At 42.8% G+C, this 24,698-nt stretch overlaps 1 protein-coding gene across 8 annotated transcripts in view; it reads right to left on the minus strand.

The window, feature by feature from the left end:
* The window catches only part of LOC119660590 (serine/arginine repetitive matrix protein 2), a 187,048-nt gene that overhangs the window by 31,460 nt on the left and 130,890 nt on the right, over nt 1-24,698 (minus strand). For 6 of the 8 annotated variants that reach the window (XR_005250455.1, XM_038069260.1, XM_038069264.1 and 3 more), the window contains 3 exons: nt 23,245-23,397; nt 3,686-4,006; nt 2,826-3,047 (listed from right to left, as the gene is read on the minus strand). Coding sequence is in view for 7 of the 8 variants with exons in the window: in XM_038069260.1 (XP_037925188.1) it covers nt 2,826-3,047; nt 3,686-4,006; nt 23,245-23,397 (696 nt within the window). In the remaining variant the exon portion in view is untranslated. The remainder of the gene's footprint in view (nt 1-2,825; nt 3,048-3,685; nt 4,007-23,244; nt 23,398-24,698) is intronic. The other 2 variants (XM_038069263.1, XM_038069265.1) reach the window with 2 other exon arrangements.

Genomic DNA, 24,698 nt, shown 5'->3' on the forward strand with positions numbered 1-24,698 from the left:
GCAAGACGGATTCGAGAGAAACATAGGCGACCAATCGCTTGCCTCGTTCGACTTATCCTGTTGTTCTCAGGCGGACGTAGGATTGACGCGTTCTTCTATCTTGGCGTCTTAGCTTCAGCAATATTACTCCACCCCCTCCAGTGATAGAGGAATGGAGGAAGAAAGGATCCTCAAATTTTTATAATATCAGTTCCATTTCGACCACACCATGCATATTCCATTCGTCGACGAAAACTTTTCCATAACTGCCCTTAGATGCCTGCTATGCTCTCTTCATCGAAAAAAGCTAACTCGCAATTATTATTTGATCCATCCAAACCGGGGCATATCCTTTTACATAATCTCCGATGATTGGCGAGCTCAAGGTCCCAGTAAGCATCGACATGAATTCTCTGCATCCGATCAAATAAATTGACAACTTTAAAAAGTATATAGGGACCCATGGTTTAGTGGTTAGAGCGCTAGGCTGTCATAGCTGAAGCTCTCCGTGACCTGGTTGTTCAAATTTGACTGGAAGCAGAGGGATTTTATGGTGATTGGATATCGGATACCGGTTGACTCAGCGGTAAATGAGTTCCTGAGTCAAATCAGTGTAATAATTACGGGCGAGCGCAGTGCGGACTACATTACCACCTACAGGGTACCTTAATCCTGCAGTGAACGAAGCTTTCCAAGACGCTTCAAGCCCCAGCTCCAATTGGATTGTTATGATATGATATTCGGGTTACTGTTTTTCATGCAAAACTCTTGGCAATCTAGAATCGTGTTAATCGCTGGAGGAGCCGATTTTTGACGGGATCCACGCGAGGCGTCCTAAAGGTGACATCATAATCGTAATGAGGGATCAGAATGTTGAGGTAAGCTCCGACACCTTCCCCGAGCATGTGATGAGAAGGCTCGGTCTTGATGACCGTAACAATGGTAAAATGTACGGCGGCACACTGTTCGAACACTTGGCCTGCCATAAGTTTACTTAGGTTTCGACTGACTGCCGATCCCCTAAATTCTCCCCGACCCGGCTGTCCTCCAGCAGTGGGAGAATTTGCAGCGCAGACGACACAAACAAGGTGCCCCAAAATATTCATGAGCACTGGGCCGCCATTAAAGTTGCTTTTATTTCTGGTTCGAGCGAATTTATCGTTCACTGTTGGATGGCCGCGGAAATGTGTAGGTGGATCGTATGAGATCATAAAAGCAATTCCACCATTGCGCTGGCAAGGGAAGCCGCCCCTGCGACAAATAGCAATAATTTCACTACCTTATACCGTATACGGAAGCACTTACGGTAGTCGCAAACCTTTTGATAGTCCTCTGGGAGCCGTTAACAGTAGGCTTCTCGTCCACGATGATGAGCAGCTGAACAAGTGGAAGGAGTATTTCATCGCAATTGTCAACCTTATAACTTTCAATGAAGTTTGACCTCTTGTGGATGATATGGAGAAACCACCGTAACATGCGGATACGGACTGCTCCTCCAAACAGAAGTGAAATTATTTTTGCTGCCGACGAAACCAATTCGTCGTTGTGCATTCCCTGCAGGGTTGCTATTTCCACTCATTCGTAAATCTTGAGAATCTGAAATCTTTCCCAGTGAATAGAGGGAGCAGATGAACCACCTATCTCAACATCAAGTTGGGGATGTCAACGCTTACTATATGGGAGTAGTACGTGGATAGTAACCGCCACTATTATCCAGAAGCTTCAAGTTTTCGTCAGTTCATGTCTTTATCACGTTATCGAAAAGTTATGAAGAGAATTGAAGCACATTGCTAGCAACCAATGGCAATGGCGTATAGGTATGGTTGACGCGCTATATCTCACGTTGGGATTCACAGCTTAGCTGTTTGCAACCAATGTTGTTAAGAGTACGAGACAGCCCCGGACTCCACATGCGATTGTCCGGCTCCTTAGACTTAAAACGTAATCGCAATAGAAGGAATGAAAATTCACGGCAGATCACATCCTCCCTCATCTGATACTTCTTTTGCCTTGGTTCTCGGTGAAGTGCGGCCTATGGGATTCCTTCCATGCTTCGGTATCCACCGGCCTAATATAATGCACATGTCCTATAGGTTGTTTCTGTCGGACATTTGAGGAGAAGCATCGGAAGGAAATGCGATACGACTTGGGCTTTCCCTCCCGAAATTATGGAAATCAGATCATCGAGTCTTCCAGTTCCGCAATACACCAAGCCTTAATTTTTTCTTTTACATTTTCACTTTGTGTTGGTTTTCACAAATTTCTGCGAGGCCCGGTTCTATTAAGCTTCAGTTAAGGTTGCATAATTGGGAAAGTTCTGACACGACCTCCAGCATAGCTGCGGAAACTGTCTTCAAACGAGTCAAGAGTGTACACGGCTGGACTAGGATTAGGCTCATTCATCAGACGAAGATCTTTTTGCCTGCTAGACATGTTTTAGGGTGACATGCCGTGAGCTGCGTGGCTAAAGGCGAGCTGGGCCTCTAGTATGCAGGCTTTGAATATCTTGGGCACCTTCAGTTTCAAATAAGACCCTCGCATTAGTATCCGGATTACTCTAGGTTCAGGACACGAACGCCGATAAAAAAAGTCGTGAGGCCACACGTAGTATCCCTGTGATCACACCACTGAGGAAAATACGTCATGATAACGGAAATTTCAAAAGATAGATGATGTAACCTTTAAGCGAGATACCCACTGACGACTAAGGAGAAGCTGATATAATTTTCCTTACGTCGTTAAATCCGATTTACCTTGTTTTGACCGAGTACCACAAGTGCTTACCATTCATTTGGTTTAATTATACCTTATTAGCTAGAAACGTTGATATTCAAATTCATAGTTACCATCTTTAACATTCTGGGTCACTGTAAAAGTTTTCCCAGTATCCAATGGGACGGTCCAATTGACAGGATCTGGTGATCTCATGATTATTTGCTCAGGGGACTTGACGCGAGTAGGCTCCGGTGGCGACTTGACAATATGCTCAGTAATCTCGGTCTGGGGTGGCTGTGGACTATGACTTGCAATTGAAACACCGCCATCTTTTTCATGGCTTTCTTCCTCATCTGAAAAGGCACAAAAGATACGTTTCGAAAAATTATTAACCGTTTAAATGTTATGAGTAGTTTTCACGCTTTTCATAGGTTGTGGTTATTCTATGGTAAGAAAACGGATCGATCTTTTCAGGATTCAATCCATAATACATGCTACAATGTTATGTATTGGACATGTAACTTGGGTGTATCTATATATATATTGTTATGTACACAACGATGTGATAAAACATTGTTTTGTGCATTTTGTCTCATTTTGGATTGTGTTAACGTCTTACTGGTGAAAATTGACACTCGGGGTTAGTACTAGTAACATGAAGTGTGCTTTCTTGTTCCGTCTGTTTATGGACTGCAGGTTTCGCTACTTCACAATGCACGTAATATCAACACACCAACATTTGCAAACACATACATTGAAACAAGTGCTGCACTACCAACACAAGAAACATACAGATAGGGTTAGTAGACAGAAACTATACAATAAAAGTTGAAAAATACAACACCAATACGAGTATACATGAAATAGATTTTTTTGATTTTTTTGATTTTTTTAATAAAATTGAATTTTTAGTCAATGATTAGTTGAATTAAGCGATTTGTTTTCCAAAAAATATACATCTATTTATGTACGTTACGTAGGAACTACTCACTTTCTGCCAATTTTTTTTGATCCTGATTTTTAGGCACAGTTTGAACATCACTCAAAATCGTCGATTCAGTCATAGCATTGTTCGCGGGGCCATTTACAACTGCCGATTTTGGTCTCATTTGTTTTGAGGATTTATTAGTCTTACGCATAATCGGATGGGATTGATTTGCCCCTTGGGCTGAGGCTGTAGTAGTTGATGTCTTATTTGTATCATTTTGTGATATTGATTGTATATGATGAGTACCAGAGGTTGAATGAACTCTACCACTAGGAGGTAAGGAACTACTTTTCGAACGGGAATGGGTTGATGTGGATAGGGTAGCTAAAAATAGTAGTACATCAAATTAATGAGTTTTTCTTTTAATTTTCACTACCTATTTAGATGAATGAATGAAAAATGATGAAACGAAAACAGTCGGTAGGCTAACCTTCAAATACACGTACAGTACCAATGAGGTATTCTCTTGGTCCCCGTTATTACAATTTTTTTGATTCAAAACAGTAGGTAAACTACGAGAAGTTGGAAAATGTGGAAAACTTTGTAGGTAAACAATCCTTCCGATTTCTTTAAGAATTCTATGCTTATGAAATAACGCCCATGTTATGGAAAATCCTTACTGGCACTAATACTTCCCATTTGGACCAATCTTTTATTTGTTATTTTTAGTAGTAGTAGCTTCCTCACGCTATTGAAAAGTCGAGGAAGTTCACTCTTTCCCTAGGGAGAGAGAGAGATTCTTAGCGTAGTATGATTTTAGACATATACCTATCAGTTTTTACGTCATTTTCGCAGTTTGTTGAGGTTTCAAAAGGCATTATTGCTGCTATCTAGGACTAGTAGCCGCTCTAACTTCAAGATATTGATCTCTAGGGGTTGGCTCTAAGTTGTGTGATACTAGTAAGTTATAGGTATGACAAAAGTAGCTCTAGCTAAGAGTGTGACTGGAAGTGAATGTTATCCAATATCAGGAAAGCATCAATGGCTTTTTTGAGGAGGCCAATTACAGTTGTAGTGCCCGGTTATGATGGCAGAAACTCTTGCGGTCGAAACTGCTGTGGGAACGCAAGGGAAGCAAAATATAGCTGGCTCAGATCTGCAAAGCCAGTCCGCAGCTCCCTGATCCACAAGGAGAAATCCTTAGTTCGAAGCCTGGTCTTAGCTAGAGCTAGGAAGTCTCGAAGAAATTGCGTGAAGGGTTTTTCTTCCTTCTCCGTACATTCGGCGGAATGGCCTTCTTTAGGCCAGTGCCCTCTGCAAACCGTTGTAATCTCATACGCATTTGGCAACGTCCAACACTTCTTGTGAAAGGCCGTTGTTATAAGATGGCTAGATGCTCCTTGACTTTGGGTGTTTGCTAAACTTTCACTATCTGAAGTCAGCGCTGGTGAGTAATGTGAACAGATTCCAATCTTGACGATCGCCGAATGCGCCCGACGAGGGACTGCCAAAAGCGCAACCTCGGATGGTTTATAGTTTTCGAGCATTTTGGAGAGGGGAATATATGTTTTCTGTATGTCTATATGGTTACCATATACATCATGTCACTCATAACGATGTCAATAGTTAAGTAAGTATCACCATTCTTTTAATTGTCCTTCGATTTTCTTACAATGGCCTTCTCTGGCCAATATTTTCATATCTTTCAATTGAGGAGTGTGATTTTCGTTTGCCCAAAAATCTTATTCTTTGGTTTTTGCTTTGTCATTTCCATATCCAAGATTTTCGTTCGTGTTTCTCCGCGCGATATCTTATCTGCCATATTAGTTTGGATGACGATAGGTACTGGATCCTTAAGTTTTCAGAATCTTTTTATATTGTGCGGAGTTCTGTCGTACATGCATAACTGACCAAGAAACTCTGCATAACTTTCCCCATTTGCTCTAAATCCACTGGGCCGTGATTAATTGAAAGATGATCGCTTCTCCTAGTATCGTTTGAAGTATCAGAAGTGGCTTTCGATATCAGATGCCCTGATGATGTTCTTTTTCCGAAGAACTATTCCTTATCAGTATTGCAGAAATCCTCTTTGCTTTGATGTTAGCGCAGATTTATAGACTTTTCACCCTGAATTACCAGTGTGTTTAAATTTGATAGTTCGCTATTGAATTCGAATTGTAATAAACCTTATTATAATGTGAATTTTGGAGGGCATTACCTACTACCAACTGGAGAGTATTGAGTAGAATTACTGACTTCAATCTGGGGTGGTATGGATCCTGAGAAGGTTTCGTCTAAGTGAAATGGTCTCACAATTCAAAATACTAAAACCTCTTATAGATGCTATTGTTGAAGTTGAAAATATTGAAATATTGGCCAAGGAATGCCAATACAATGACTGTGGCGAAAGCTTAAATTTTCCTAATAAGAAAAGAGATGATCAATGATATGTTGCTCTGATATTGCGTGGACGGCTTGGGGAAACACTGGGTTTTCATTAATGATTCATTAAATTGATAATAATTAAATTAATAATAAAATTAAAAAATAAATGCCTTTTTTGCTCTAAAGCCCGTTATTTGAAAAACTTCTAAGAAAATAAAAATAATATTTAACTGAAAATGTTGGTCCCACGGTTTATTTTATTATTTATATTTTCCACGTTTCGGTACAATATTTTTTTCAAATGGAAAATTGCTAAGTTTATACCAAAGCGTATGACCAAAATTTTTAATTAAACATCTCATAAAATAAAAATAATAAAACTCCGCCGAAGCCGGTCCCAAGCCCGGTTGCGAAAGTAGGAGGGATGGATAGCTTCAGTCTGAATGGCTGTACGCCACCGCAGCGTCTCAGGGGGTAGGTGAGGAAAGTGCAGGAACTTTGCAGTCTTGCAGATTACTCACTAAGGAAGCTATCTTAACACCTGGCAGCTAGGGATAAAATGCACCACTAAAAAATGAGAAGAAGGAGAAATTTAAGGTCCGGTACGGATAACCGGCGGGAGTCGTCTGGTTTGGTGACTGGGTCGGGCTCTCGTAATGGACAGCACGGCGTCGAAACCGTTAGTCGTGGGGCGGTTCGACGTCTAGGCGCCACGGCGACCAGGAGCACAGCTGCGCCTGCTGCAGCTGTTTCGCCACAATCTGTGGCGACTACTTCAGCAGGTTCGCATAGGAAGCGGATGAAATGGACTGGAGAAATGAACCTCCTCATCATCCGCTCCTACTACGAAATAACGGCGGGGCAGGTACAACATCTTACCGCCCCTTGTTGCACCAGAGATTCGTCGAGCGTTTCCCGCAATTCGCGCACGTGACTGTGCAGCGAGTCACAGACCAGTACCGCTTTATTACTCCCGGCGACACAATCCCGGCCACCATCAGGGAACGTGTTCGACTTGAGGTAATCGGGGAAACTGTTGACCGAGAGTCGATGGGGGCAGAGGCGGCGGCATCAACAACACCACGCCGCACTGCAGGTAACAGTTTTAGTACTCGCCGAAGCACTCTTCTCCACCGTCCAGCTGAGGTTTCCGCTGAGGTTCGGGATGAATTCCAAAGAGCGTGTATAGAATTCTCGGATATGGATCCTTTGCATAGACCAGGTATTCCCAGGCTCTATGCATCTCCAGCAACTCCGGGAATTCTATCTCAAATCAATGATGAGATTGCATCTTGACTGTGTGCTGATATGTCGCTGCTGCAACTACAATCACTTGTGCATTGTGGTGCAGTTGCGGCTATCAGATTGCACGGTCAGAAGATTCGCTTTCTTGTTATTGGTTTGAGTGACAAAAGAGATCCACCATGGAAAATTCGTCTGGAACGTCGGCGGGACTCACTAAGACAGGACATTGCTAGACTGATTCAGATCAGCACTGGCAATGCCAGCAGACGGGTGAGAAACAAAGTGCAGAGGGTTTACCGGAACTATGCCATCCCCTGTGAGACACCCGTTGTTGAAATTCTGGACACACTAAAACAGAAAGTTTCTGTCATATGCAGTCGGTTACGACGGTATGGCGAAAGTTATTCCAGACGTGTCCAGAATGGAACATACGCGAGGAACCAGCGGAGCTTTTTCAGATCTCGCAACGAATCCCAACAGAGCGCCCAGACAATACAGTTCTCGGTGACGGAAGCGAAAGAGTATTGGGGTGAACTTTAGGGGTTACCTACCCAGCGTGCTGAGCATGCTGAGTGGATCACCGCAGAAGGCACACGCGGAATTTCGCGGATGTTACCGAAGAGGAAGTTCGACGAGCCATAAACATCCCGAAGAACTGGAGGGGCCCAGGTCTGGATCGGGTGCAGAATTTCTGGTATAAGAAATTTACCAGCGTACACAGTCGGTTGGCACGCAGTATAAATGAGGTCATGAGTCGGTCGGAGGAATTTCCACCTTTCCTCACTGCGGGGATTACCTACCTTATCCCTAAGAAGGACACGGTGCAGGACCCCGCAGACACAAGACCGATCACTTGCTTACCAACCCTCTATTATTAGTGGAAGGGTTAATGCGTCCTCAAGACCAACAACATCCTGTCCGAGGAGCAGAAGGGCTGCCGAGTTGGGTCAAGGGGTTGCAAAGAGCAACTCATTATCGACTCGGTAGTTGTAGGACAAGCAACTAGAGGCCAAAGAAATCTCTTCAGTTGCTATATCGATTATGCCAAGGCTTTCGACAGCGTTCCGCATACCTGGCTAATGTAGGATACATCTGTATCATATTGATCCGAAACTAATAAAGTTCTTGGCGACAGTCATGGAAGGGTGGCATACCACCTTATCAGTCCGTACATCTGAGGGTGTTAATACCTCAGAGCCCATCCATATACGGAGGGGCATCTTCCAGGGGGATTCGTTGAGTAGCCTTTGGTTTTGTATGGCACTGAACCCCCTTTCATGGCTACTGAATGATGCTAGAGAGCATGGTTTTGCAATAAAGTATGGCCTACGTGCTAAGTTCGAACTGACACACTTGATGTACTTGGATGACATCAAGCTGTATGCTGGTACTGACAACCATCTGAGAAGTCTGTTGCGAATAATAGACATGTTCAGCCGTGATATTCGGATGGAGTTTGGATTAGACAAGTGTCGAATCCAAGCCATCCGCAAAGGTCATCACGAGCCGCATGCCGGACATAGCATTGGTGACCTCCACATCGAAGCTATGACCGAGACAGACTTCTACAAGTACCTAGGAATTCTGCAAGGAACCCATGCTCGAGTTGGTGATCTGAAGGATGCTCTGCTGTCCGAATTCCTGCGACGTGTAAAGCTGGTGCTGAAATCGCATCTCTCGGGGAAGAATAAAATAAGCGCGTTGAATGTATTCGCTATCCCTTCACTGGCTTATGCATTCGGAATATTGCCGTGGACGAAGACCGATATGGAAAACGTCCAGCGGCGGATACGGACAACTATGTCCAAATTCCATCACCCAAAGTCTGCCGTGGAGCGGATGAACCTGGCTCGTGACATCGGAGGTAGGGGCGTGGTTGACGTGGCGGCACAACATCATCGCCAAGTCGACTCGCTGCGCGCTTATTTTTACAGCAAAGAGCAGACGAGTCTTTTGCATGCGGCTGTCTGTAAGGCAGACTGTGGACTGACTCCACTTAACTTGAAGGATCGATCTTCCAATCCTCTGAGTGGGGTGAAGTCGGACCAAGAGCGGATCGATGAATGGAAGTCGAAGGCAATGCACGGTAAACACGTGAATTGCCTTTGGCAGCCATTTGTCGATTTGCACTTGTCGAACAGATGGCTGTGTGCTGGGGAGCTCTTTGCTGAGACGGAGGGGTTCATGTGTGCCATTCAGGATGGCGTGGTCGCCACCCGAGCTTATAAAAAGCTCATCATGAAAGAACGGGTGGATAGTTCTGCTTGCAGCATGTATTGGGACAAGTTCTGACTGATCGCCACACTCAACACAACAAGCCTGACGTACTGTTAGTTGACAAGACGGGTCGCTCCGCGTATATTATTGATGTTGCTATCCTCCATAATAGCAACATTGAACGGAAATACGTGGAGAAGAATGTGAACTATGAGCCATTGGCTCGGAAAATCAAAGAAATTTGGCGTCTCGAGCGGGTGGTTGTAGTTCCCATAATATTGTCAGCTAAAGGTATTGTACCTAAATCCCTGACGGCTTCCCTTGATGTCCTGGGACTTTCGCACAGTCTGGTTCAAACCATGCAGAAGTACACCATTCTGCATACGTGCTCGATGTTGCGTTGAGTACTCGACAGATTCTCCCACTGACCTACCACCGGCCGCCACCACCTGTGCCCCTTTAGTTTTTGAGTAGGTAGGATCGTCCGAGCCTAAATGCTTGGCACTTAGCGCTAGTATTAGGTAAAATCCGGCATCTGCCGAGATTGTGATAACTCGGAAAAAATAATTTGAGACCGTTGATAATTTCTCCTATCTAGGGTCGAAAATCACAACCGATAACAGCTATGATGATGAAATCCGTGGACGGTTGTTGTCAGCCAACAAAAGCTTACAAAAACTGTTCCGCTCGAAACGTCCCAGCATAGGGTCAAAGTTCTGACTGTACAAGACAATGATTTTGTCAGTCCTCATGTATTCCTCGGAGACTTGGGTTCTTAGCAAGAAGAATGGCGAAATCATGGCCGCGTTCGAGAGAAGAATCCTCCGAAGAATTTTTGGCCCCCTACATGAGGATGGACGATTCCGTAGCGTACATAACGACGAAATCTATGATCGATACCATGACCATGACGTTGTGGATAAACTCCGGCTCAATAGGTTACGGTGAGTGGGTCACTTAATCTGTATTGATGAGGATGATCCCACCCGGAAAGTTTATAAGGCCAATATCTATGGTAGAAAAAGAAGACGAGGCAGACCCTGCCTAAGATGGAGCAAGGGCATAGTCCAGGACGCCAGACAGCTTTTAGGGATATCGAATTGGTGGACTTCGACGCAAAACCGGGATGTCTGGAGTTCCTTATTAAGGCAGGCCTAGACCGGATACCGGTTGTTGCGCCGTTGATGATGATGATAAAATAAAAATAATTAAAACAGTTGTTTTCTATAATATATGGATATCAACGTGAATATCTAAGGATTCTCTCCCATGATGTTTTCATAAAAGAGTATAAGTGGTCCCTAATTTGATTAGAGTGTTATTTCAGTTTTAAACATCAGCTCGTCAAGAAAAGCATCTGTATAAATAGCTGCACAGCGGTGGTACGAAAAATTTGTGTCAAGCAATACTTGTAACATATTGGAAAGGTTGAAAAGCTTGGTAATTGGGTTCTGCATGAAATTAATTCCTGAGCGGAACATGGTGCTTCAAATGAAAGTTTTCAGTTCTCCGCACTCTCGCAACAGAAAGGATCCTGTTCTGCACAGAATAGTGACACGTGATGAAAAGTGGGTTTGTGCAATAGTTGTCGCAAGTCAGCTCCATAGCTATTATAGATGCCGATGAGGCTTCAAAACACGTGTTAAAACCAAGCCGTTAAATGAAGAAGGTAATGATGGATTGCAAAGGGGTGAAACCAGTAACGCACAGAAGCAATGTGAATAACTCGATGAAATGGATGGGAAATTGCGTATTCAACGGCCTATATCGCTCAATATATATTAAGTGATAGTGCTTCATGACAACGCATGGCCTCATAGATCCAGAATAACAATCTAAAAATTAAACAAATTACAATATGAGACTCTGCCTCATCCATAATATTCACTTGACCTCCCATCAAGCGATTACAGATTTGGATTTTGGATTTGGATTTGGAAACCTTTGGATCACTTTTCCAAGAAAAACTAATTTAGTAACCAAGAAGGGATTGAAATTGCCTTCCAGGAATATTTTTATGCTTGAGAATTGAATTTCCACGAAACTTATATAAGTTATCTTGCATCTCGTTGGGAGTGCCTTGAAACTGCTCATGTTTATTTTATAAATTAATTTTCCGAAGAGTTACAGTTATTTGAAATGTCCGCACTTAATCTGACATTTCGTTTACAACAAATTATGAGCAAGACCGGATGGAATGAAGCTGATATTATGCATCTATCAGGCAGTAAATGAGATTTAGATTCACAGGGCTTAACTTCCAGGTTAGTGTCTAAATCTGGGGTTGAAAATTGGTATATAGTCAGAAGAGCTAAAAAAGGGTTAAACGGTAACGCAGTTAAAAAAATAGAGAATTAATACTTTCAAAATGATAAATAATGGATATTATCATAAAGTTTAATGTTCAAATTAGTGCCCAAACGAAGAGAGCAAACACAATCATGGCGTTTATTACTAGGTACAACGGTATGAGATTAGGGGTTCATTTCAAGTCGACTAACTAGGGGAGGATTTCTGTGGCCCCGGGTTTGTTCAGGCTGCATTAGAAATGTCACTGAGAAAAGGGATATAGAGAGGTCCGCATAATTTTCGCTTAGGCTCGGTTTTTTCGCATAATTTCCGATCTGATCCTCTTTAAGGCGCTGACTACGATCTTTTAGTGAGAATTACGCTTTGCTTCGACAAGGAGGTCCACTTTGAATAAACTAACCACCGGAAACGGATAGGATGACGGCAGTATTCGTTAAGAAAGGTCGATAACTTCCCAAACAGCTTCATCTGCTTTTAATCACGAGCATATGGGACACACAAAGAATATTTGATGATTAACGCAAAGGCATTAATTTTTCAATATTAAATATGGACAATAACTATAGAAGCGCTTTTTATGTATCCCTTCTTAAGCGCTATTGTGACAGCTAATAAATACCAAAAGTGGCTCAGATCGGAGAGTTGCATACTAAATTAAGTACATAGACCCAGCCAGATATTTGTTAAGGAAATGCCGGCAATATACTACTGACATAAATGATCTTTATGGATTTTGAACAAGACGCTACGGTGGGCTGATAACGAATGTCAGATTTTCTGTAATGTTAAATTTTACAATCAATTGACACCGACTGCAGAAAATGCATGTAGGCTTCATAATAGCAGACTTTGAGCGAAAAGGCTCAAACAGCTTCTCATTGGAGTCGGGTCTACAATAAGGAAAAGAGGCCCCATACTTACTCCCTACTTTTTAATCTGCACTAGATACCAGTAGGACTTTGCCAGTCGAGACCATGCAAATTTTTTTAGTAAAAACACATAGTAAGGGCCATGCTGATGACTTAGGCCAATCAAGCAAAATCTAACCTTACATCACTTAATACATACAACATATCAGCGTCGCAAGCAGTTTTGGAAGAGCTTCCTCGATCCCTTTTTGTTTAGCCTTTGTCCCGTTTGGTAACGAGGTCGCTAGTTTTCTGGATCATAGGCTTGGTTGATAGAGTCCAGGAGTTTTTAAATCATCATCAAGTGCATCCCGCTATCACCGTTACAGTGGCGTTTTCGCCGTTCCCATTAATTTGGATATTCATGCCCATAGCAGCTACTGATTTCTCATCAGTGTCGATTACATGACCATAATATCGAAGACGCCTCACTTATAATTTTTGCATGGTAGCTGCAGTGGCTGATCGACCGCAGATGTCTCCATTTCTGATGTGATCACAGCATGTTCTGCCACAGATACAATGCTACATTTTTACATCCATCGCGAGGCAGTGTTCATAGACTATAGTAACACTACCGTGCAACTCCATTAGCTTGCAGTGCCCCTGTTTTGGAAGTAAGCTCAATGAGAAACGCTAGTCCTGAGCAGATGGATTTGGACACAAATCGAGTGGAAGTGCATTCGACCGTCCTCGCTAGAGCCGAAGAGGAAAGACTCATCAGAAAGTGCGCAGCAGTGGTGAAACGTATGCGGTCGGCAACGTTCCTTCAGAGGAACGTCAGCAAAGGCGTCAAAAACGGGCTGATGGAATTGGAGGAACTACTGGACCGCATTTCCTTTTATAGACGAACGTGGAGAGCAGCGGAAGACGATTGTAGAGCAGAAACAATCGCACTCCCCGCTGAGAATGCTGCTTGCGTCAAACGGACCGCAAATAGCCCTCTGCAAAGTGAACTGGGGAAAAAGCGGAAAGAGAACGACGTGCCTGAAGGAGACTTTATCGAAGTAGTCTCCAAGGCCCAAAAAAGAAGGCGAAAAAGGATAAAAAGAAACAACGGACTCCGTCGCCAGAGACACGTCTGTCCAAAAACAAGGAGGGTGCCAACCCAAAGCCAGTAGCGGAAAAAACGAGGAAACGAAGAAGGACTAGACCGTCGGCTCTGCTCATTAAGCCGAGTGGTGGAGTTCCCGTCGAACTGGGCCCAAAGACGACCAACAAGAGCACGTTCTGCGAAGCGGTCAAGGGGCTATTGGGGGAGAAGGCTCTTGTTTCCAGCCTAGAACCCATGTGTCTAGAAATACGGGATCTTGACTGCCTTACAGAAAAGGCCAAAGTAGAGGAGGCGCTAAAGCGTGAATGTCCAGAGGTGACCAATGCCCGGGTACGTATTACCTCTGTAAATGCTCGAGGCCAAAAGCTCGCCGTGGTGGAAGTCCCCGAGCAATATGTGAGGAAACTCCTTAACAGCGGGAGAATCAAAATCGGATGGGTAGTATGCAGGGTACGAATGCGGATAGTCTCCATCAAGTGCTACAGGTGTCTGGACTATGGACACACGTCAGCAGCTTGCAAGGGTCCGGACAGGAGGATAGCATGCCGGAGATGCGGCCAAGCGGGTCATCAAGCGAAGACTTGCAAGGAAAGCGAGAGTTGTATTCTCTGGCGCGTCTGGCGAAAGCGTCGCACAGACTGCGGGCTCGGGACGGTGTCCGATCTTCAGGGCGGAATTGGAGAGGGCTAGGGTGCGAACGCCATGATCCGCATTTTGCAAATTAACATGCACCGGAGTGCAACCGCTCACCAGTTGCTAGCACAGTTCGCTGCGGAAGTAAATGCTGATCTAGTGCTGATTAGCGAGCAATACCGAAACAAGGACCCGTCCTCTTATCTTATCTTATCGGGCACCGCTGCCATCTGGGTTCGGGACGACGTTCGACTTCGTGTTCTTGCCGAAGGCCAGGGGGACGGATTTGTCTGGATCCGGTGTTTAGGGATAACGTTTTTTAACGTTTACCTGACGTCGAATGAGTCGATTCCGGACTTTCAGCGCCGGCTTGATGCTCTGGAGGACGCCATTTCGAGTACGGAGGGACGAATCCTGGTTGGCGGTGATTTTAATGCCAGGGCTCTTGAATGGGGCATGCCTCAATCAGACTCCAGAGGGAAACGGATTCTGGAAATGGCGGCGAGAACCGTGCTCGTAATTTTAAACACCGGATCCACGCCAACGTTTCGGCGCCCAGGTTATGAAGGAAGCATTCCTGACATCACTTTTGCGTCGGAATCTCTGACATCATCGGTGGACGGGTGGCGAGTCCTAGAAGACTTCTCGGCAAGTGATCATCAGTACATTGCGTTCGGAGTGTTTGACGCTACTTGCCGGCGAGCACCAACTGCGTGTGGAATGTAGCGAGGGTGAACATCGGAAGGTTCGTCGAAGCTCTTGGAACAGATAGGGCCGCGCTGTGGGGCACTCCGGGGGGTGGTGGTGTCGCAGCTGACACCGTTGTAAATTCAGTGATGAATTTGATAACGACGGCGTGTGAGGCTTCCATGCCCCGGAGGGGCCCCAGGCGCGACAAGCCTTCTATGTACTGGTGAACGGCGGAAATTGACGACCTACGGAAGGAGTGTCATAAGCTTCGCCGTTTGGCATAACGTTTGTACGCCAACGAGAAGGCATGTGCCTTAAAGGCACAATATAGATCAGCAAAAAGGAGACTCCGCAGCGCTATAAATAAAAGCAAAGCTCCCGGCTGGCAAAATCTTGTTAATGAGGTGAATGATGACCCGTGGAGACTTGGCTATAAGTTTGTCACTCGGAAAATCGGGGTTCTGCGGAAGCCCTGCATATTGAGCACCGACCAGATGGCGGGCATTGTTCCCCAGACACCCTGTACGGGTTGATGTAAACAGCGCGGAATAGCGTGGATTGCCCCTTTTCACAATGAGAGAACTCGAAGAAGCGGTCCTCACTATGAAAAACAGGAAGGCGCCAGGTCCTGATGGCATCCCGGCGGAAGTTTACAAACTGGTATTCCGCCAACGGCCAGAATTGCTGCTCGAAGCATTCAACGCGTGCTTGAAGGAGGGCATTTTTCATTGTCGCTGGAAAGTGGCCAGACTCGCGTTGATCAGTAAGGGTAAAGGAGACCCGGAGCTCCCGTCTGCATACCGACCGCTGTGTATGCTTGGCACGGCCGGAAAAGGGCTCGAGAAGCTCATCAGGGGTAGACTCGCTGAAGCGATCCGTGCTGCCGGGGACTTATCCGCAAGGCAGTTCGGGTTCAGAACAGGGAAATCTACAGTGGATGCTGTTATGGAGGTCGTAGATGCGTTTAATCGAGCCGGGGCACACAGCCGCCGATCTCGACGGATAGTGCTCTTCATAACGCTTGATGTCAGAAATGCCTTCAACTCCGTAAGATGGACAGATATGCTAGCCACACTAGAGAACTCCTTTCACGTGCCAAACTATCTCTTCCGGATATTGAGGGATTACCTGAAAGACCGCTCCCTGTTCTATGAGACGCTAGAGGGCCAGAGGAGGATGGAAATTACGTCGGGAGTAGCGCAGGGATCCATCCTAGCGCGAACCTCTGGAACGCTTCCTACGATAGTCTGCTGAGACTCGATATGCCTGAAGAGTCGGCTAATGGCGAATGTCGGGGGTCCTATATCAACTAGGAGACGTCTCCTCATGGGAGCAACGCAGTCCGTCCTTGTCTATGGTGCGGAGGTATGGGCTGATACCCTTGACAAGGAGGTGCACCGTAAACGCCTCGCTCAAGTGCAGAGGCGGGGAGCTTTGCGAATGGCGTCTGCTTATCGCACCGTCTCCGAATCGGCTGTGATGGTGATTGCGGGAGTGATCCCCGTTGCCCTCCTTGCCAAGGAGCGCAAAGCTATCTATCGCCATAAGGGCGAAAACTTAAGAGAAGTGGTTGCCCGTGAAGAACGTCAACGCACCCTTAACGAGTGGCAACTTTCTTGGCAAAATGAGCCAAGGGGCAAGTGGACTGCGCGGCTCATCGACAAATTAGACCCATGGTTGAACAGAAAGCACGGTCAGATTGATTACTTCCTTACCCAACTTGTGTGTTCTGCAATAGAGTGCCGGATGACGCTGAACACACCTTTTTCTCTTGCGAGAGGTGGGACAGCTTTCTTCAGCAGCTTTATGCAGACACAGGGGAGCTCTCTCCAGACAACATTGTCAGAGAGATGCTGAAGAGCGCTGGCAGCTGGAATCGTATTGCGCATTATGTTCGGGCTCTTCTTATTTGGAAGAAGATTGAACTCGACCGGCAGAGGGATCGGGGGGGTTCCCTGAATTATCAACAACTTCCTTCCTCCCCGCCCCTCCCGTTGGTGAAAGGAATTCCCTGACTTGAAGGCTCCCAAAGCCGGGAGAGCGGGAGGGCTGGCCCGAAGCAATGTGTCAAACAGTTCCAGACTAGTTTTCTAATGACAGGGAGGTGTTTAGTTGGTAGTCCGCCAGCGTGCTGTTGCGGGAGTCCAACACTCTGTGCATAAACGCATTCACCTACCCTACTCCCAAAAAAAAAAAAAAACTACCGTGCATTTGGGATTCTAGCGGTTAATTAATGTTGATAGGAAATCCTCATTAGTCTTCGCAACCTAGTGCACTATACGGTCCCAACATCGGGGTGACCCGACGAAAATGATGCTGAAGAGCAAAGTTCGTTCCGTTCTGCCAGTTCTTTAGTAATTACAATTATTGGGGGAGCGTGGAGCAGGTTATATATTATTGTTTTGTATGCCTGCTATTGATGTTATTTAGTTTAGTAGGGAGGGGCCATAATCAATTTTATTATAGTAACAGTCCGTATATGCAACTTTAATTCTACAGGAGCAGGGGGTACTTTTGTTTAGTTTCATCAGGGTCGCAGTTCATGTTGGGTCGGCCTCAGGTTCGGGGTGGTGATCGGGGAATCGGAATAGTCTACAGAAAGCGAAGTCGTTCGAAAATTTCCTTTAGGTTTGAATCTTCGCGGTGGGTCCTTTGATGGGAATTCGGTTTGCTCCCGTTTCCCCCAACCCGGGGGCGGGAGGGGGCCTAGCATACACTTGCCCTTCATTTCAACCAAGGATCAACACCTAAAGATTTCAGATGTGTTGGGTAGGCCTCGTATTTACTGGTATGAGATTCAGTCGTGTGCCTGAATATGTTTCGCGTCCACTGGTGTGAATTGTTAATCACGCACTTAGGCATAGATCGATATGTCTCATTTTTCCTATCTAGCAATTCAACAAATTTTTTTCCTTGTTCCTTTGCTTTATTATTTTAAAAATACGACGATTTCAGGATCAAGCGATATTACATATGTATGTGGCTATGAATGTATTATGGTCTGTAAGAATCGAAGTCTATATAAAAAATTTTCGGCGTATTTTCCGGATTCGATGATTCACTAAATAGCCTCTGCCTCAATTCGTATGAATCCTATGCAATCACTTAGCATAAACAGGTATTCTTCTTTAAGTTGGGAGGTTGCTGTTGAGCGTCTCTCTTTTTCTGTTAACTGTTCTGTTTAGCAATTCAATGATATTCCTTTTTCTTCTATTTCGATGCCTGATAGACATTCCGGTAGTTTCACCTTAAAAAGGAACTGTTGCATGGCTTTGTGTCTCTATTTGCGATCCTTTGAAGGACGATGACTTTTTAGGCAATTCTCGCTTCTATCCTAGTGGTCTCTTGTCGAAATAAAATAAAAAGCAGATCTTAAGATATTGGGAGTGAAAAAAAAGGAAAATTAGCTCAAGGGACCGACAGATTTGTACAAATTAGCCAGAAATATGAATTATCCAAGTATGAATTATCGGGGTGCCACTGTAAGAAAATTCCATAGTAAGAGGTCCAAAAGTGCACTTACACCGAAAATCATTTGCCTACACCAGATCAGTTGTTCCCAATCCAAATCGTTGGATTAAGGTTAATGACAACTTAGGGCTAAAGGAGTATCCTGGTATGATTTTCGCATGGTGGACCTGCTAATAGATGGTCAGGATATCTGTAAAAATGACTACTATTTTTACCTTAATTTTAGAAGCCTTTCAGTTGATTGGTTGATTATGTGCTAAAAAACGGAGACTTCCAAATTATATAGCAATTAGTTGGGTGCCATTAATCAGAAAAGTAAATGGCATGTTCACAGCAGTGATAAGAAAAAGGATATACAAAATAGGGAATGAACCACGTCGAAAATTAGGCAAAAGATTTAGTTTCGCATATCTAGTCGATTGCGGTAATAAAGCGCGTATTTATCGGTGCGAATGACGTTCGAATGACTTCGCTAAAAGGACAAGAATTGAAGCCAAGGCTGTACATGTGTTTCTTGTGGTTTATGGACTAGGTGTAGCAGATTAATTGCCAGTTAAGGTTTTATGGCTAAAAATCGCATTCTACTATTTAAATGCGTTTTTTTCGAAACTGCATTGTGAAAATTGGCTGCCACCCTAGCCCAAAACCTATCCACCGAAAGTCTTTGAAATTTTTACGTCTTATTCAGAATATATTTCTACGGTCTGCAAACTAGGATAATTGCAATTCATTCAGTAGTTTTTTTTTATTCATTCATGAAGCCATGAAAAGATACCAAAATTCACAAAAAAAAAATTAGCACGGCACCAAAAATTTATCTTTTAATATTTTTTAATAATCCTAGTTTGCGGACTGTAGTTAAGTCTGTACATTAAAATGCCGTTTACTTTTTTCTTTAAAATGATCACACCGCCCTCTAGCGTGGCAGCAGGAAAACACCTTTTTTTGGAAATGGGTGTATAAATTGCTCTCTATTTCAATAACGAACTATGTGATCGGGTTGGAAAAATTATTATGTACTCTCAAGATATTATTAAATGTATGGTGAAAAATTCGTATTTATATCTTTACCCAGTTCTTCAGAAAAAAATTCTAAAAAAAGCGAAAAAACGGCCTTCACACGGGATGACCTCCTTAAGAACGAATAAAAAATTTAAAGTCTTTTATGGGGTAAATCGTCATTCCAGGTACCCCCAGGGGCGGGGGTTGAACCTTGAAAACTCTCCTTGCACCTTGCACGCCAGTCAAGTGCAGGTACCATTCAAGCTTGCAACAAAATTTTCATTCCGCACAAAGCGCAATCATTAGTGGAATCTGTTCCATGAACAGAAGATTCCGGACGCTCTCATGCTTATTATTCATTGTAGTATCCATTTCCTTATTTCACGAAAAGTCACGGTGAGTTAGGTCACGCCGCTTCACTTAGTTGCATCTCAACTTGCGACTAGTCTAAAGGCGGTCAGTTTGGCCTGTCAGTTAGGCCGGAAGAGCTCGCAGTGCAGAAAGCCACTAATTGAACTGAAAGTCACCTAATGGCCCATTCACCATGTATTCAATTCTGGACGTAAAAGGCAATGAGACGAAAATTAGAGATATTTTTGTGTGGAATCATTTATAAAAATATAATAGTGTACCAGCGATCAAGATGTCAAGTCTCGCTCACAGCCTAAACAAACATGAAATCATCGCTCACAACCTAAACAAACATGGTTGGCTGGTTGAGTGAATAATTTTTCATTCGATTATCAGCCGCCTGAACAGTTAAAGCTGCATCCCATGTACTTTACGGCCGCCGGTTAACTGAGGACTCTTCAGGCGTGGCTGACAGGCTGGACTGAACGTAGATGGCGGGCTTTACTCGTCATTGTTGTTCGTTCGATGAAATATGTTCCTCGAAGACGTCCTGAAAAGTTTGCGCTCTTCCACTACTTTTCTGCATTGTGTGGCTCATGGGCGACCCATACCTCTGTTATCCTGGGATAGTGCATGGCATAGACAGCAAAAGGGTTATCACCATCACATCACTTCGCCTTTCGATGCACACATCCACTTCCGACAAAGTTCTTCATTCGAGATTGGGTCGAGCTAGAGCATCCGCACTATACGACCTAGACACGTGTTGACATCTCCTAACATCATCACTCTTCGTAGTACAAATGGGGGTGGCAGTTGTTGAGTGCCAAACCGATGTCGAGTATCGCTTGTGAGTCTGTTGCTATGTTTTCGTTATGCCTGCACTTTGATTTTGATTTGGGCTGGCATGGAGCTAGCTTTAAGTTAGAAAATGATTTGAGGTGCATGTGAATATCGAAATGCCGATCCTTTAAGTAATTGATTCGTAAAGTTGATAATGAATGTTGGCTGCTGATTGATGTCCATATGGGGGACTGTCGAGTGTCGATGCCGATTATAGGTTGCGAATCTTCTCTCGAATGGTCGAATCACTTTTGTGATAAACAATATTTGGTAATATTAGCTGCCGAGTGTTAATATTTGATGATATAATATTATATGCATATTGATACATACATATGTAAAGGCGATGTTTTTGTTACTTTGTAACATTACTTTCTCAAAAAGTGATATCATTTAATATACATTACCCACTAAGGTGATGTTTGGCGCACCTTTAGTTTTGAGGCTATTCCAAAGTCGAAAATATACTCTGAGATGAAGTTAGATAATAATAATAATCGAGAATTTGATAATTCTCTTAATTAGCTGTTGCATAATAAGCCGCATATTTGCAGATTAGACAAATACTTTGGAAGCTAGCGGAACACCATTGACAAAATTCTTATACATTCTTATATGATCGAAAAAGATATCTTGAGATGGAAACTAAAAAGCCCATTTGAAAACTAGCTCTTTTCGCCGTATGTACGCACTAATGACTGAGTTGGTTGGGTGTTAGCTTCGGGATTTTTTCCCAGGGTCGAATCCTGATTACTTCATGTATGGCTGTGTTAGCCTTTGTGCTTGCCCGCTGCTTCAAGGCTGTCAGTTACATGTCATAGAGTATTATAATGATGAAAGTAACCTTAGTCTCATTGAAAATAAAATCGACAACAATATAACAGCAATAAAGAAAAGTTTTTGAGGATTCCCTCTCCAAGGAATGAATATTAGGTATACATTTTTGTTGTTAGAAGTACTTCGAGTTTTACATGCTATGTACATATGACACAATATGAATCCTTGAAAAATCTTGCCCTGTGAGGGGATCATTTAACTTCTATTATGCTTGGTTTGGTGTCGACCTGTCCCAAACCGTATTCAGACGATGAACTCCCTTCTTGGCGAAGAAGAGTAAAGGATACCGACTAAAAGTATAACATGAATGTTACACACTCATTACTGAACCAGGAAGGCTGCAATGATAAGGATATTTGGAGTTAAGAGAGTGTAAAATAATCTCTAAATAACTACTAAAAAGCAAAATAAAGGGCGGAGACTATCCGAAAAACTTTGGTGAATTAGAAGTTATGGTCCGCGAACAGGCATGAGTTGAAAGAACTATTGCAAGAGGTCGGGGAGCCTGTGTTTTAAAAGAGGATATCACTGTTTAAGTTGAATGAGTATTATTGTATTGATTTAAAAAAATAGAGCAGCAAACCTCGAGGCCCAGAAAGATTGATTTTTTTATAGATGATTTACATGAGTGTATTAACATTTTTTAAGACAATAAGGAAAAGGAAGAAATAAGACCGTACTCCTTAAGAGAATGTGGTTCAAGTTGTTTTTCAAACCAGAGGAAATGTTTCAAACATAATCGATCAGTTTCGAAATCCATTTAATGGCGGCTCACATAAGGAATGGGGTGGGTTCGTAGTCAAGGTAACCCTTCTCATTCGAATAATGATAATGTCACGAGACATTTTTGGTTTCGCCGTTAATTGTAGTGAAATTAGAGAAACTTAGGAAGAAATAAAACATGCAAAATGTGGTTTAAAAGATTGGATGTCATGAGATCAGTTAACTTTCTCAAACCATCGATCATTATGGATAGTCGAGAAAATTAAAGGAGCGTATCAAAGCTCAATAATGCACACAAAAAATAAAATCAAAATGAAAGGGTTTTCCCAGGAATCGTTAAATTTGGGTTACCTACTGTTTAGAATGAACGATTTTGTATCGGAAACAATTGTTTAATTACAAGTAGCCTACGGACTATATAAAATAAGGAAAAGTACATTTATGAATCAATTAAACTGTGTAATTTTTATAAAGTTATGCAATTGGAATCTAAATAAAGAAACGTTTCGTAATTATTGAGCGGGTTAAACATTGCTATTGAACATTATCTTGTTTTCTAACTAGAACATCAATTTGACAAAGTATATAATGAAAAAATGATTAAACGAAGAACTCCATAGTAATAGTAAATGAATCTAAAGTTCAACATTAAGTAAAGACAGATATGCTATGTATATGAATAATTAGCATAGCGTCATGCTTTCAGTCAGTATTCATCACTTGAGCATTTCACATTACATAGAACTGTTTAGAACGAAAATTTCCATAAAAACTCCGAAACATAGTAAAGTACTGTTCTAGTTTCCAGTGGTCAAAATCTAACTTAGACGTTTCGATTCAAGGGTCCTAAGCTACATCCTTAGGATGCATACAGGATACTTATTGCTCGGACATTACAATTTACAGCTTTGAGTTACTGTCTCAAGGACCAATCTAGGAGTTACGCAACTTACATGGTCTAGGTCTTCGCTCTCCAGTTGTCGGTGTTGCAACGGGCGTCTTCTTATTGGCTTTAGCTGCAGAGGGAGCTGTGCTCACGGAACGGATTTGTCGTTTTGGCGATTCGCTCGCGTCAATAGCGCTCGGTCCAACGGACTGCGAGCGACCTAAAACGTGAAATATAATTTCGTGGTTGGGTCAAAACGGTCGAGTAAAGCACTCTTGGGACACTACATATACTAACATCACTAGCAAATGGCGGTTTTGAACACGGCACTAACAAACGGCGTTAACTGACAAATGGGGGTTGAATTATATTTCTCGAAATGTGCTCTTGAAGCTTTAAAAAAAGGTAAAGGTAACAACCGTGCGAAAATTATCAAAAAATAGAACTTGCGAACATGATCGGCACAAAATTCAATTTACACTTGTTGCAATGTTAAAAAATGCAAAATTGAGTTAAAACATACAAAAAAGCAAATCTCTTATTCTATGGTTTTCAGTTGATGTTCAAACTGTGTAATCCATCTTTTTATCTAAATGCTGATAGGAATAATTGCTTAATATTTTCAAGTCATTCGTCAGATCGAATTTCGGACGCTTCCAGGAATGACTGCAGGTAGTAGCGTACATGAAAATGTAATGTTTCTTTGCAAACGTTTTATGCTTATATCTAGTTCATACACACACCTTAAAAACCAATTTTTTATATTATAGCAACTGGACATAAAGCAAAATTATTCATTTAATATATTTTTTTTTGTTTTCAAAAGTGAATAATACTTTAACGAGCGTCATAATAACAAACAAAAAATAGATACATTTGCTCATTCTCATGGGAAAAACATTATGGTAATTCGTGTTCTTTCCATCCTTGCTTGAACGGGATAAGCCCACGTAAAAGGGTAACTTTTAATAAAGTGTAGGCGGTTTTGAATGCTGCCTATATTTCAAAGTGTTCGTAGCTTACACTACCTTTATGGAAAAGTATTGTTTCCCAGGATGTTAGCATTTGGATTGTATTGTGTTGCGAAATTTGATCTCCGAGTCAGCCGAATGAGTCCTATTTACCAATATGAAACACATTGAATTTGAACATTACTTTCCACCATTTGAAATGGTTCTCATCTCATCATTTGTCTGCTCCTCCCCTCCAAACTAGGCACTTTTTTATGATCTCTTCTCACTCAAATTGGGACTGTCGGTGAAACCTACTTATGTTCTTATTCTAGACACAAAAATTGTTTTAGGACGTGACCAGGTTCCATATAAAAAGAATTTTTTCGATTCTGAGTAACTATTTTTACGAATACAAATATTATAATAATAATAATCATTGGCTCGACAATCCATGTTGAATCAAGGCCTTAAAGGATTACACTATTATTAACTTTATTTAAGCAGATATCGGAATGGGATGTATTTTGAGGCCTAGATTTCGTATGATTGAGATTTTTCTCAGATTCTT

Source organism: Hermetia illucens, chromosome 6, assembly GCF_905115235.1.
Source record: "Hermetia illucens chromosome 6, iHerIll2.2.curated.20191125, whole genome shotgun sequence".
In the NCBI taxonomy this organism is placed as follows: domain Eukaryota; kingdom Metazoa; phylum Arthropoda; class Insecta; order Diptera; family Stratiomyidae; genus Hermetia; species Hermetia illucens.